General features: G+C 47.4%; 2 protein-coding genes across 2 annotated transcripts in view; both read right to left on the bottom strand.

The window, feature by feature from the left end:
• The window catches only part of SCP2 (sterol carrier protein 2), a 981,293-nt gene that overhangs the window by 473,259 nt on the left and 492,099 nt on the right, over positions 1 to 15,935 (bottom strand). The window lies entirely within an intron of this gene.
• On the bottom strand, positions 4,913 to 14,000 carry GPX7 (glutathione peroxidase 7). The gene is made up of 3 exons (XM_069592047.1): positions 12,288 to 14,000; positions 7,374 to 7,635; positions 4,913 to 5,681 (listed from the first exon to the last, which is right to left on the bottom strand). The coding sequence occupies exons 1-3, from the start codon at positions 12,717 to 12,719 to the stop codon at positions 5,518 to 5,520; spliced, it is 858 nt and encodes a 285-aa protein (XP_069448148.1). The 5' UTR covers positions 12,720 to 14,000; the 3' UTR covers positions 4,913 to 5,517.

Here is a 15,935-nt window from a genome sequence, read left to right as displayed (position 1 = left end):
TTCTTGAGAGCAAGCTTGGTGTCTCATCTTAGGTCCACACACAAGAAAACTGCAGCCTTTGTCAACAGAAGATTCTTGGTGATGTTTGTCAACCCCATGAGTAGAACTGCTTTTTCTCTTGATCTTAGGCAAGTCTGGTCCTCTTTCTGAGTCTCACTTTCCTATCTTTTAAACGGGGATATGTGTGCGTGCATGCTAAGTTGCTTCAGTTTTGCCCAACTCTTTGTGACCCTATGGACCATAGCCCTCAGGCTCCTCTCTCCATGGATTCTCCTGGCAAGAATACTAGCGTGAGTTGCCATGTTCTCCTCCAGGAGATCTTCCCAACCCAGGGATCAAACTGGCATCTCTTACATCTCCTGAATTGGCAGGCAGGTTCTTTACCTCTAATGCCACTTTGGATGCCCTTAAATGGGGACAGCAGTACCCAAATAACTGTAAGAAGAACTATGATTTACTGAATGTTTACTAGGTATCAGGTACTCCAGTGATTTATGGGCATATTTTCATTTAATCATCATAATAGGCCTATGAGGCCAGGGCTATTAATATCCCCAAGGTCTCAGAAGAGGACACTGAGGCCCAGAGAAGTAAAGTCCACGAGTCAGCCAGCAGCTAAGTGGCACAGCTGGGATATAAATTCCGTTTCTCAGTACTCCAGACCATGATTTCTCAACCAGATGACATTTTAAGCCAGGTAATTCCTTGCTGTAGGGGACGGTCCTATGTACTATAGGAGGTTTAGCAGCATCCTTGGTTCCACTCACCAGATGCCAGCACTACCATCACCCAGTTTGACAACCAAAACTGTCTGCAAACATTGCCAAATGTCCCCTGTGAGCAAAATCACCCTCAGTTAAGAATCATTGCCCTAGACACTAGATCCCAGACAGTGTTCTTTCTCTACAATAACAGCAAGCCAGGGAAGCTTCTTTCCCTTCAAGTTTTCAGTAAAGAAAATCAGCTACAGATAGCTATTACACTAATGCTAATACTATTTCATATTTTACCACCCACTTCCACTTAGAAAGTGCTTTTTCAGACACTAGTTTGTCTGAATATTCTAGGGGAGACAGCACACACACAGAAGTGTCTAACACTGCATCCAGCACGTATTAGGTGAAATCTTGGTTTTCGTTTATTGGCTAGATGAAACAATGGAGGTTCAGGGAGATTAAGTGACTGTCCCAATGTTACACAGCTAGTCAGGGGATATTGTCATTTGTTATATTGATTAGCCAGTTAACTGTATACTCAATTCTTGGACTTTAATCCTGAGTCTGCTTTCACTGGGAGTTACAAGGTAGATCAGAAGGCTATATAGTTCAACTTCCTATTGTGTGGTATTCAATCCTGGATTAGCATTGCCAGATAAAATGCAAGATGGCTAGTTAAATTTGAATATCATATGAAAAATTAGTAATTTTTAAAATATAAGTGTGTCCCATGCAACTGCTACTAATACCAGGGATGACAGTGGCCCTGGGACCCCCTCTGGAGAATGAACTGCAGGGTGCAGTTGGTCATGTGCTCAGAGGGGAGCACTCGTATTCTAAGAGATTAGAGGAAAGGCCTTCTGACCAGGCTTTCCCATCTAACTGAGACTGGTCAGCTCTCTCATGGGAGGACTCGAGACTTTTAGGGGGAACCCAGCTGAGGCAGGGGTTGAGACAGTCTCCAGGACATTCAGAAATAGATGCAGATGATGACAATGAAGCCTAATCAGGCAATATATGCCTTTTGAACACCTACTATGGGCCCAGCTGCAGAGGTAGGGGTGCCTCAGATGGCAAAGAATCTGCCTGTAATGCAGGAGACCTGGATTCGATCCTGTAATGCAGGAGACCTGGATTCGATCCCTGGGTTGGGAAGATCCCCTGTGGAAGGGAATGACCACCCATTCCAGTATTATACATGGTCACAGTTTCTTGTACTTCTTCCTGGTGCTCATCATAATTGTAATTGTATACTAATTGGTATAATTATTTAATGTTTGGATTTTCTTTTATTCTCTTAGCACCATGACAGCTGGGACATGGGTGTTTTTTTCACTGAGGTACCCCTAAAACCTAATGCAGAACTTGACACATAGGCAATGCCCAAGAAGTATTTGTTGATGAACAAATGTCCCTTCCAACCATAATTTTATAGAAATTCCCCTGGCACATGCTTTCCTCCCTCCATACTCTAGCCCAGCTCAGAGAGGTAAAAAGCAGTCAGAATGGGTCCACTCTTTCTCTGAAACCTGGACCAGTTGATAGTGAATGAGAATCATCTGAGGGTGAAAAGAGAGTTCAGCAAAAGACAGAGGCCCTTACTGTATCCACAGCCAGAAATGAATCCTTCTCCAACCAAACTGTGAAGTGCAAAGATATAACCTAATAAATACAGTATTTGACTTACAAGTAGTGTTACAAGATAATGAAGGCATTAGTAGAAAATAAAATATTAACTATTTAAGTGTTAGCTGATAACCAAGGAATTAATTTAAAACTAAGTTGTTAGCAGATATTGCTTAACCAATGACTGAGGTAACAGTTGATAATTTAAAGTGAAATTTTTCCTAGGGGAACCCTTGCCCATTGGAGGCAGCTTGGGAACAGCAGAAAACTGACAAAACCTAGGAATGAAGATCTAGTAGGGACTGCAAAATCCTCAGACTCTAAACTTCTGCAGGAAACTGTTGGCTCATCTGTGGTTTTCCAGATAGGGTCTAGGCAGAGATGGCATGGAGCCAGTGCTCAAAATGCTTCCCATACAATTAAGTTTAACCTGCTAAGGGCCAAGCACTGTGCTGAGGACAGAAGGGAAGGCAGTTGCATAAAGAATGAGACTGCGGTGAGTGAGCAAGTGAGTGATGCGTGAAAGGAAGGGCTTAAGGGGTTCATGAAGGCTGTGGAGAAGGGAGAGAGGTGTCAGGGCCAGGTGATGAGCTTAGTTCTGGAGACACTGAATTGAGGTGTCTCTGGTCATGCCCAACAGGCGAGTGGCTATGAGTCCAGCGTAGATACAAAGTAAAGATTCAGGTATCATCAGGGTGTGGATGGGAGAAGGCAATGGCACCCCACTCCAGTACTCTTGCCTGGAAAACCCCTGGACGGAGGAGCCTGGAAGGCTGCAGTCCATGGGGTCGCTGAGGGTCAGACACGACTGAACGACTTCACTTTCACTTTCCACTTTCATGCATAGGAGAAGGAAATGGCAACCCACTCCAGTACTCTTGCCTGGGGAATCCCAGGGACGGGGGAGCCTGGTGGGCTGCCGTCTATGGGGTAGCACAGAGTCGGACACAACTGAAGTGATTTAGCAGCAGCACCAGCAGGGTGTGGATGGTGGTCAAGATCTTGAGAAAAAATGAGATGGCTGTGGCAGAGCATATGAAGTGAGAAAAGGGACCAGCCTAGAAGCCCAAGGAAGACCAACAGGAAGGAGTGAGCAGCGGAGGAAGAGTCACCAACAAACGCCCAGAAGGAAGGAGCACCGGGAGAGATGGGGGAAACCAAGAGAAGGCAGGGGCAGGAAAGCTGAGGGAAGAGAATGTGTCAGGGAGAGGAGCAGTACAGTCAGCAACGTCAGATGCGGCTGACAGGTCAAGCAGGGTGAGGTCAGAGAGATGTCCATTGAGAATGTGGTTCTGAGATGTTCATCACAAACATTTCTGTGATAGCTGGGTTTCCCCGTGTGTGTGTGTGTATGTGTGCCCGTGTCTCTACAGAAATGATCACGCTGCAAGCCAAAGCATGGAGAACAATATGCAAGGACAGGCTGGAGGCCACCACGGGGTGGTTTGTGGTCAGCCCACAGAACGCCTTCATTTACTCTAAGCTTTGGGGAAGGAATATTAAAGCAGGCTTTGAGGATTGTGAGTGCAGATCAACCCTTTCTCTGTCCAGTGGGAAAATGGAAGACAGCAGAGAGGGAACCATTTTCTCAGTCTGTGAGGCAAGGGCACAACCAGAACTTGAATCTGAGTCTCCTGCTTCTAGAAGAGTGACTTTGGGAGAAGTGGACATGAAATTCTCATTGGCCAATAAATTACAGATCAGTGACTTTGCTCATCAGCTCAGTTTTTAGATACCTCTTTTTTAGATTTATATAAAAGTGAAATACATATTTTACATATAAAATGTAAACATTAAAAAAATACCTAACAAAGAAAGCGAATGACTCCTGTTATCCCACCCCATGCCCTCACAGACAGCAACAATTAACAGTTTTGTCCATATCCCTCCCTCCCTCTCTCACGCTTAACATTGAAATTTTTAATAAAAATATTATTCTTGTTTATGCTAGATGTTGTTTTGCGTGTGCGCACGTGTTCATTATAACTTGCCTTTTTTCACTTTTGGACAACTTTCAGCATAGAAACTAACTCATTTGAACAACTGTACTAGTGGAGCATTTGGTTTTGTGTCATAATTTGCTACAAAACCATACTGATAGATACAAGGTTGCATAAAATATTCACTATAATGAACAATGTACATGTATATTACTGTACATACATATTTGCACAGTTTGGGAGTCTTTTAAAAGGAGAAATGATGGAGCAAAGCGTGTAGACATTTTGTTTTAAAAGATACTGACAAGTCATCCTCTAAAAACCTGTACCAGTTTGTCCCACCAACAGCTTATGTGAATGCCCATTTTCCCACATCTTTACCAACAACAGGTATTATCATTTAACAAAATCTTTCCAACTTGAATGAAGCTGAACATCTTTTCATATTTTCATGATCCATCTCTATTTTTCAGTGAATTACCTATTCATATCCTTTGCCTGTAATTGAAGTGTATTTTTGGTCAGTGAATTCTTATCGGGCAATAATGATTGGTTTGATTAAAATAATTCTGAGAAGATTTTATACCAAATTGCTAAAAGTTTACCTCCAGGGACCAAGAGTACAGAAAATGAGGGAGATACTTTCATTTTTTATTTTGTATCATCTTGTATTATTTTACAATGAATTGTGTTACTTTTGTAATTAAAAAAAAATACATAGGAAAATAGTTAACAGCTACAAATGTTTGGCCTGGATTCTCATGGCTATAAATTCATGTTGAGTTCAAGTTTTTATTGATCACAACTTATTTTTTGATACATATGCAAAAACCACTTATTGAATGCCTCCTGGTTAGCTGGCACTGCCCTTGGCACTTTCATAGGCTTTTCATCCTCATCCTCACAACAGCCCTGTGAGGTAGGAATTGGTCCTGCTTTATAGGTAGGAGATTATTGCTTGAAATGCTTCTATTTGCCACACATTTTCATGGGCTAGAGGTTCCTATCGGCTGGTGAGTCATTGGTCAAGAACTCTCACTGGTCAGGAGTTCCTAGAGGTTGCTCTAAGATTCAAATAATCAAGCTACTAGAATTTTCCCCCAACAGGAGTGATGGGGTAGGGGGGACGAGAGTGGAGGAGAGTCAGTGGTCTCTCCCTTTGTAGCACCATTTCATTTTGCTTTGGTCACTCATGCACGGTCTGGGGAGGGGATGGGGGAGAGGAGGCAAAGTGGTTATAAGTCTTCTCGCTTCTTCAGGATGAGCTTCCTCACAAGCGCTGTAACCTGGGGCCTGATTTCCTCCACCGACACAGTTGGGTCCCAGGCTCCTACCACCTTTCCATCTGGGGCCACCAGGTACTTCCAGAAGTTCCAGGTAGGCTCCTTCCCAGAAGTCTCTAGAGAAAAGGAAGGAGAGCAAAGCGTGCTTCTCTGTGTCCCGTCTCCTGGAAGTCCATTAGCGGTATCCACCCCTCCCTTGAAGCACTGGTTCTATTAGCTAGAATGAACCGCAGAACTTTTAAAGGTCCTGATGTCCAGTCCATACCCACAGACCCCTTAAGGAAGAATCTCTGGGGGTGAGACTCAGGCATCAATATTTTCTAAAAGTTTTCCAGGAGATTCCAATGTGGTGCCTAGGTTGAGAACCATTGCTTTAGAATTCTGTCAAGTGCCTGATAAGGCAATATCTGACCTTCCTTTATTAATGATCTCAGAGACTTCCCTGGCAGTCTAGTGGTTAAGATTCTGCTTTCACTACAGGGGGCACAGGTTCAATCCCTGGTTGGGAAACTAGGATTCCGCATGCTGCATGGTGTGACCACAAAAAAACAAAAAGTTTTAAAGACCTCAAACTACTGCATAGTCTATAACCTGCTCTCTGATTTAATCCCTTTTTTAGGAGTATTAATTTAATTTATTATAACATTGTTTCATGTTTTGGTTTTGTGGCCACGAGGCATGTGGACTTTTAGTTTCTCCCACCAGAGATTGAACTAGTGCTCCCTGCACTGGAAAGGGAAGTCTTAACCACTGGACCACCAGGGAAGTCCCTGACTTAATCTTAATGGTTCCCATATTAGTCCTTGGACTGGTTGCATCTGAATCATGGTGGTGGTGGTGGAGCGGGTGCTTATAATTAAACAGATTCTTGGGTCCTGCTTCACTAGGTCTCAGGCTAATGTATTTTAAAGAGCTCCCCAGGTGCTTCTAAAACATGGCCAGGTTTGAGCTATAGCTATGGGAACTGGGAAGGAACTAATAAAAACACACGGAGGGGGAAAAATATTAGGACTGACCCATAGAGCAAAATTCAAATTGCCTCAGTAAGGGACCTTTGGTTTGCAACACTGCTGTTTGTCATTTACTCTTCCAGGTGAATGGGTTCTGGGGGAGGGCAGTGAGGGATATGAAAGCAACCAGAAGCATGGAGTGGGAGGTGGGAGAAGGCAAAAATGGAGCCCCCAAAGGAAGGGAAAAGCCTGAGAAAGGAAACAGGATTTAATGACAAGATTGGCTAATGACCCCATTTTGTGGTTCTCAGGCTTCTGGGAAGGGATCTGTTTCTCAAATACTAAGATCTTTTCTTCTTTTGTGTATTTTGGGGCTTTTTTTATTTTGGCCGTGCCTGACAGCTTGAGAGATCTCAGCTCCCTGACAAGGCACTGAACCCAAGCCCTGGAAGGCAGTAGAAGTGATGAGTCCTAACCACTGGACTACCCAGGAGCTGGTATTTTAGCTTTCCCTCCTGTGGTCCCCAGACTGACTGCCTCTGCCTCAGGACAGGAGATAGCTGTCAGCCCTCTCCAGGAATGTGGTGTCGTCCGTGTGAAGCTAAAATCTGAGAGTCCAGTTTCCTTCTAGGAGCCCCTGCGGATGGTAACAGGAGTGGAGAGAAGCCTGCAGAGTGACTCGGGGGGAAACTGCAAGGCAGTAAGGGTGGAGATATTCCTAGGCAGGAATACTCTTCAGTTCATCCTCACAGATTTGTGCTAGAATAGACCATCAACCCAGCTGGGGGCATGAAGAAGGGGCCCCAGGTCACCCAGCCAGCCAGTAGCTTCTGCTGCCCAGCCAGCTGAGGGACTCACCAGTCAGGTACTTGAAGGCAGGGTGGGCACCAGTGCCGGTGACGGCAATCTTGCTAAACATGGGGAAAGAGACACTGTACGTGCGGCGGGCAAAACTCTCGATCTCCTTGTTGCTGTCGGGCTCCTGCTGGCCAAACTGGTTGCAGGGGAAGGCAAGCACATTGAAGTGGTGCGGCCCCAGGTCCCGCTGTAGCTGCTGCAGGGCCCGATAGTGCTGGTCTGTGAAGCCGCACTCGCTAGCCACATTCACCACCAGGGACACCTGGGCAGCAAAAACAAAACCCAAACACATACACAACCCAGAGAAGAGGCACATGCCCTGATGTGCCCACATGTGTGACCCCTCAACAATAAAAGCATTCTCTCATATATGCAAGAACACAACGTATACGCATGTAAACAGTGCTCTCACATATACACAAATACATACACACAGGCACAAATGAAATCAGACATGCAGGGGCTTACAGATATGTGTGCATACACGTCCATAAACAGAACAAGCACACAGTAGACATCAATGGGTCTGCCTATGGCCCAGGACACAAAGATACTTTGGCACACATCACTCATGCCCACACACACAGAAAGAACACCATCACAGAGAGAGGCACACATACTGGTGAACTCCCACCAGGAGGTGATACAGGAGACAAAGGCAGACCTGCGTTTAATTTCTGGCTCAGTCAACTAGCAGTCATCATTCTATACTGGAGTTGCCTATATACCTGTTGGTCCTCCCTTCTAGAATGTGAACCTGCTGAGGGCAGGAGCTATGTTCACTTCACTGGGGCTGACACATGGAAAAGTCTTAGAATGTATGTGCTGAGTGAATGAGTAAGTGTGTACATATAAATGATTGCCTATGTAATGGGTACATAGACAGACGTGGTTTTCTTGATAAAAGGATCTCAAGAACCTTGGGGTAATCCTTTTTTGCCCTTCTCCCTCCAGCAAAAAAATATACCACTTCCTTCTGTCACTAGACTAACCTTTAAATTTATAATTGCCTTATAACACATTTATTCATTGCCTTCAGGTGATAAATATAAAGCTGGCTGATGGAACTCGATTATATGACTGCAATTACAATTTTGGCACCAATGATCTATTTTTCAGCTTCTGGTTACATATTATTGCAGGATTTAAAATCTTACCCTGTATCTGGGCAGCCAAGTCCTATCAATCTGGCCACCTGTTAATACAAGTGGCGGGATTATACCAGTTGGCTCCGTAGAGAGCCAGGGGCAGCTCAGGGCACTAGACATGCTCAGGCTGGGCAGGGTTTCTCAACCTCAGCACTACTGACATTTGGGGGTGGGTAATCTGTGTTGTGAGGTGGCTGCCCTGTTCACTGTAGAATGTTTAGCCACATCCTTGGCCTCTACCCACTAGCCGCCTAGTCTTACTAATCAAAAATGTCTCCCCCAGACATTCCTGAAAGTCCCCTGGGGAGAAAGATCACCACCAGCTGAGAACCACTGGGCTGGATGATGACCATTGGGCTGTAACTCCCTCACCCATTTCTTGGGGCCCCAGCCTGTGGCCATTTTGTCATCATATGCCATATTGTGAGACCCCTTCAGCTCCCTTCACTAGTTAGAGGTCTTCCTCTTTCTTCTCTGCTGGATCCCTGGGCGCTGAGAGCATTAAAGGTTGTTTATCTCTAACCTACATCTTGTGTGTCTGCCCATACTTTTAGAGAGAGGGAAATCCTACTTCTATTTCCATGCCTGAATCCAAAAAGCTTATCTTTAAGTGACCAAAACACAGACATGCCTATGTGCTCAGTCACGTCCAACTCTTTGTGACCCCACAGACTATAGCCCACCAGGCTCCTCTGTCCATGGGATTCTCCCAGGCAAGAATACTGGAGTGAGTTGCCATTTCTCCTTCCAGGGGAATCTTTCCAACTCAGGGATTGAACCTGTCTCCAGCACTGGCAGGCAGGTTCTTGACTACTGAACCACCCAGGAATTTCGAAAACACAGATACACCCAAATACACACAGTTAATTTACATATATACATATATAAGTACGGATGCAAACTCATGTGTATGCAAAATAAATAAACCATTCACACTGTTGGGGGGTGGGTTTCCCTGGTGGCTCAGATGGTAAAGAATCCGCCTGCAACGTGGGAGACCTGGGTGTGATCCCTGGCGTGGGAAGATCCCCAGGAGGAGGGCATGGCAACCCACTCCAGTATATTCTTGCCTGGAAAACCCCCTTGGACAGAAGAGCCTGGCAGGCTACAGTCCATGCGGCTGCAGAGTCAGACATGACTGAGCGACTAAGCGGCACACATACAGTATACTCAGGCCTACATGTACATAACCTCACAGCACAGGCAAGGGCATTCCGAGTGTCACGCATTCATCTGCACTCCACACTGGTCTAAAGGACTGTCTCCCAGCTTGTGCCTGAGGACACAAGCCACTCAACTTTGCCCATGGCTATGTCTCCCTGTGGCAGGCACGTAGTATGTGTAAGGAAGCCAGTGGTTTTTTTTTTCTTCTAATTAAAAAACAAAAAAAACCTGTAGTAAAATACACATAATGAGCCAGTAGCTGTTTGCAGGTGAATGAATGACTATACTGCCAAAGGAGCAGACTAAGCTTGGGTTAATTCATAGTTATCATTTACAGCTTCCTGGCCTGTCTGTTACTGGTTTCCCTCTAAAGCTGGAGATTAAGACATGGGCTCTGGAACTGGACTGCCTGGCCTCAAATTCTAACTCCACCTCTTAGCATCTGGGTGAGTTTGTGGATTTTTTGTTTTTGTTTTTAAATTTCTTTCTGATTGAATTCTAGGCCTCTCACTCCAATGCTTTTTAGGATTTATCAATGACCTAGAGGAAACATTCAGAATTCTGGGACCACTTTCTGGGTTTTTTTACAGGATTTCTGTTCCTCACATCCTGGATGCCTTATTACTTCTAAAAACAAACAGTCTGTGTCTGTTTTTGCCTTAGTACCTTTTACTATTAGAAATTATATTGTTCGTGTCTCTGTTCTTTTCTTGTCTGTCTCCTTTCGACCTCATATAAGCTCTATTAAAATTGAAACTTCGCCACTTTGTTCACCGCTGCATCCCCTGTACCCTCAGGGCTGGCATGGTACTTAGTATATAGTAGGTTCTCAATAATAAATGAGTTAACAAGTAGAAGAGCTGGTCAAGTGTTAAACCTGGGGCTCTCTCTGATGAGCTGCACTAGAGGGAAGGGAAGGCCCGAATGGGAACGGGTCCTGCTCTGACTGGCTATTTCCCTGAGTCCTGGATGAGATTTCTGCTGGGGCCCAAGAATCACAAGCACACAGCACTCTACCAAGGGTTTCCACACTGCGAGTCATTTGAACCTCACAGTACCTTGGGGAGGGGGGGACCCTGGACAAGGGCTACTATCCACAGGACTCCCAGCATAATTGAGAATTTCAAGGGGTAGAGAGTACTTTCTTCACTGAAGATGGTCTTGCTCCTGGAAGATTGCTAACAGCCGTTTTCTTGTGTGGTTCATCCAAACCTGGAGGCTGGGCCTACCGATCCATTAGAGACAAACTCCTTATCCTTTCCAGGTCTACCTTGAGAAATGAACATGGAGGGCTCTTTGTTTCACACAGTGAAACATTTAGGTCCCTGAATAAAGTGTTTAAGGCCCCTTTTGATCACTCCCTACCCTCTTCAGCCTCATCTTTCAGCGTCATGCTTTATACTCCTTCAAGCAGAATGAGGACTTCACTCCCTTGAGGACTTCATTACCCCTCGTCACCCTTCTTGCTGTTTATTTCTGAGCCTTGCTTCCCTGGTGGCTGAGACCTGGGTTCAACCTCTGGGTTGGGACAATCCCCTGGAATAGGGAAGGACTACCCACTCCAGTATTCTTGCCGAGAGAATTCCATGGGCAAAGGAACCTGGCAGGCTACAGTCCATGGGCTGGCAAAGAGACGGGCTGAGGGACTCCCACTTGGCACTGGCAGTTCTCTTTGCCTGAAATACTCTTCTCGGTTTTGCTAAAACTCTCTCTTGTTTCAAAGACTCACCCAGGCACACTTCCTCTCTCAAGTCCTCTCTGTAAGGAGGTAGCAGTTTTACTGGATGACTTCCATCTCAATCTGAGCTGCCATCTTAAAAGTTTGCCTAGAGGAGACCACGGATGGATGGGCGGTTCTCCTCCAGGCTCCCTGCTTTCTAGCGCTGTGTGACCCTCCATCTCTGGGTCTTAGTGTACTCTCTAAAACTGGGCTCCCCAAGTCTAAACTCTGCACTGTCCTCTGGGCTCTATTTCCTGATGACCTGAGGTGGAGCTGATATAATAACAGAAATAAAGTTCACAATAAATGTAACGCATTTGAGTCATCCTGAAACCACCCCACCCTCCCCACCCTCTGAAAAAATTGCCATTAATGAAACCAGTCCCTGGTGCTAAAAAGGTTGGGGACCGCTATTCCAAAAGACGATGTAAGGCCCCGGTGCATCTGAAGTGACTACTTCCTCTGCACCGAGCTTTCATTTCCACAGTGTTCTCACTGCACTTAATATCGCCAACTGCCTCTGTTCCGGTCGCGGAAACTGGGGATGGGAGAGACAAAGGCTGCTACTGTTAATTTTTAAACCGGTGCGTGACAGGCTGCGCCCCGCTGCCCAAAAGCGCTGGGAGGGAAATCGGCGCGAGCAGCGAGAGTTTCGGGTTTCACCGCGCACGCCGGGCCGTGCCACGTAGTCATGGGACAGACCCTGCCGAGGATCTGGGGGCGCCACGCCCGGGGGGGATGCCTGGGTGGGGGCGGGGAGCCAGGGCTGGGTGACCGGACGCCCCGAGCCCCACGGAGCCCCACCCGGCAGGGTCCTGGGCGCTCGGCTCCCCGGCCAGGGTCCGGCGGGGCGGCGCCGAGGCCCGGCGGGCGGACACTCACCGAGCCTCGGTACTTCTCCAGCGACACCAACTTGCCCCGGATGTTGACGGCCTTGAAGTCGTAGAAGTCCTGCTCCCGCGGCGCGCAGGCCGCCGCAGCCAGGAGCAGCCACGCCGCCGCCCGTGCCGCCACCATGACTGGCTCCGCAGCAGGCGGCGTGGCGAGGGCAGAGGCAGGGCAGGGGGCACAGGCGCAGCGGGGGCGGGAGGCAGGAGGGGGGCGGCCCCGGCGCCACGCGGCCCTCCAGGGAGGACGCGCCCCCTTCTTCCCCGCGGGCGGTGGAGCGCCGGGCTCTGGGCCTCGGTCTCCCCATCTGTACTGCAGGAGTGATGGGCTCCGCGCCCCTTCCCCGACCCCAGCCGTGGTTTCAGGATTCTGATCACCGAGATCCGAATTCGTTTCAGTGAGGTTTCCTCTTGTTCCAGGATGCATGGAGAGGGAGTGGGGAAACTGCAGCTGGGAGCTCCCCTTCTGATCAGTGCCCTTTGGCTGGTCGCTTCACCTTTCTGGGCCCCAGTTTCTCATCCGTTCCCGTCCTCACGCACCTAGACAGGACCGAATGATAGCAATAGAAAAACGGATGCGAAACGTTTTGAATGGTGCCTGTGAACTTTGGGTGAATGAATGAATATTCCCTAAAAGTGATGGGACCGAGAAGACAAGCTGCTGCTGCTGCTAAATCGCTTCCGTGTGTCAGACTCTAGATGGCAGCCCACCAGGCCTACCCGCCTGGGATTCTCCAGGCAAGAACACTGGAGTGGGTTGCCATTTCCTTCTCCAATGCATGAAAGTGAAAGGTGAAAGGGAAGTCGCTCAGTCGTGTCCGACTCTCAGCGACCCCATGGACTGCAGCCTACCAGGCTCCTCTGCCCATGGGATTTTCCAGGCAAGAGTACCGGAGTGGGGTGCCATTGCCTTCTCTGAAAGAAGACAAGACAGAGGGCAAATTTCAGATTCGCCCTCTGGGAAGCAGATTCCAAGATGGAGATTTGCAGTACAGGGTGTTTGTGGGGGAGTACCCCTGGGATGAACACCTGTGGAGGGAGGGGAAGAAGCAGAGTAGGCAGAAGCCCAGAGCGCCATGTAAGCTCAAGGACAGCCGTGGCTGACCCCGCAGGGGCTCTGGAGCTAAAATGGCCGGCCAGAGTTGTCCCCAGGTGAGCTAAGATGACCAGACCAGGCCTTTATATCCCTGCCTTCATCTCTCATGGCGTGTGGGGCCATCTGGGAAGAGGTCTGACAGGAGCCAAGGTGTCTGTGGTGTGTGGCTGACAGTTAAAGGCCCTTCACTGACAGTATTCCCAACAGCTGGTGTTCCAAATCTTCCCTGCTGGGGCTTCTGGGAAACATGTCACAGTGTCTCCCAAACTTGGAATACCCTTATGGCACCCCACTAAGTGCCAAGCATGGTCCTGGATGCTGACACTCTCCAGAGGCTCACAAGCTGGTGTGAGAAAACTAGAGCTTTCATGTAATGCGGTATGGACTAAGCACTTCTGCAGTCATTCAGCAAATGCTTCTTCCGGTTCTATACCGGGTCCTGCTCTAGGTGTTCTAGGTGCCTCTCATACAAAGGATAAGAAGAAAAGACAGAGAGGCAGGTAGGTGTGAGGTCACACAGTCCCGACAGGCCACAGTGAAAATTATGACCCTTAAGCCAAGAAATAAAGCTGCTTTTTCTCAGGCCCCGTGGGTTTTGGTATTTTTTATTCCCTGACCAGGGACTGAACCCGGGAGCTCAGCAGTGAAAGCCGAAGAGCCCAAACCACTGATCCTCTAGGGAATTCCCCGAAGCTTCTTCCCTTTTTTTTTTTTTTTTTTTTTTTAAGCAGGGGAGAGACGGTGAGTCCTATGTTGCAGAAAGAGTCCTCTGGATAGAAAGGGGCAAGAGCAGATGTGCTCCACACGCTGCAGTAGAGGAAATTCTGGGGTTTTGAGACCATCGCTAACCTAGCCACTAGGGAAAGCCTCCTGCAGGTGGTTAACACCAAGATCATGTCTTCAGAGAGGAATGGGAATTCTCCAGCTTGGGAAGGAGGAGGGGAAAGATGTCAACCGAGGTAACTGTCTATGGAGACACAACCCAGAAGAAGTACTTGGCTGTTAGGTGAGAAGGGGTAAGCGATAGATGAGGCTGGAGGAGTCATCAGAGGCCAGAAGAAGGGTCTTGAGAGCCAAGCCAAGGAGCTTGGACTTCATGCTCTAGAGTATGGCTGGCAAAGGTTTTGAAGCTGGGCATAAGGTTATACAGCTGATAGGACTCAGACCCGGGCCTTCAGATTCAGAACATGAGCTCTTTCTGTACACCAGGGCAGCTTCTCTCTTCAGAAGCAGACATTTTAAGGAGGTGTGGAGAATAGGAAAACAGCTGCTCTAGGCAAGGGCCAAAGCAAAAATAAAGTACTCCTGCCTTCATGCTCCTCCTTCCCCATGTCTTGTGGGAGTCTTGAGGCTGTGATGGGTCCTGTGGAATAACACGGTCCCCTCTTCTCTGCCCTGCCCTTGCGAATCTTTTGGTCTCACTTCCTGCCATTTGTCCCTTTCACTCAGCCTTTCCTTGCATGTCCCAATCACCAGGAGTTCTCAAGTTATGCCCCACAAAACTTGGGAGTTTTGCCAGCTTGGCCAACCTATTTCCTGTTACAATCCAGATACCTAGGCATTTCTAGTAAGCAGAGAGGGGAAAAATTGTAGTGAATTTATAAATTTCGCTTGTAAATTTCTCACTGGGCATTTCCCTCCTTCCTGTTCATGCTTCAGAACCCAGCTCAGATAACATCCTCCTCTGAGTCTGCACTTAATCATCCTGTCCTCTCTGTTGCCTTTGTACTTAGGACATTTTCCTGTTAGTGAGCTGATGATAATATTGTGTAGTTGTCTGTTTCCCTGGTCTATCACCCCATCATACCCGAATCATCTTTGTGCCCCCCTGGCACAAGCTAGCTATTCAGTAAATACTCATTTTTCTTAAATGTTCTGGTGACTTTTCACTACTTGTCTATACTGGAATCTAATATGAAATGTTGATTTTAGCCAACAGTATATATTTTATCAGGTTTCCCAGATGGTGCTAGTGGTAAAGAATCTGCCTGCCCATGCAGGAGACATAAGAGATATGGGTTTGATCCCTGGGTTGGGAAGATCCCCTGGAGGAGGGCATGGCACCCTGGGTTAGGAAAGTCCCCTGGAGGAAGGCGAGGTAACCCACTCTTGCCTGGAGAATACCACGGACAGAGGACCCTGGCAGGCTACAGTCCATAGAGTTGCAAAGAGTCAGACACGACTGAAGCAACTTAGCACACACGCACATATTTTATCATTTTATTTTCAGTCCACTGTATACATTTTTGGTGTTTCTGAAAGAGCACAGCTGTTTCTAGGTAGTCCATTGACACAAACATGAGGCCTCCAGGCACAGACAAATGCACCCATAGTCTCAGCTGAGCATCTGGAGAAGTAGAGGACTCAATCTGGATCCCCCATACTCCTCTTTCCTATAATAAGCTCAAAGAAGGGTTTTATGGGCATTTAGAATACTTACTGGGTTTTCCTGGTACCTCAGCTGGTAAAGAATCCATCTGCAATGCAGGAGTCCTGCGTTCAATCCTGGGTTGGGAAGATTCCCCTGGAGGAGGGCATGGAAACCCA

The sequence above is a fragment of the Ovis canadensis genome, chromosome 1 (assembly GCF_042477335.2).
Source record: "Ovis canadensis isolate MfBH-ARS-UI-01 breed Bighorn chromosome 1, ARS-UI_OviCan_v2, whole genome shotgun sequence".
Taxonomy (NCBI): domain Eukaryota; kingdom Metazoa; phylum Chordata; class Mammalia; order Artiodactyla; family Bovidae; genus Ovis; species Ovis canadensis.
Note: the sequence above shows the minus strand (reverse complement) of the source record. Positions and strands in the feature narration are given on the sequence as shown.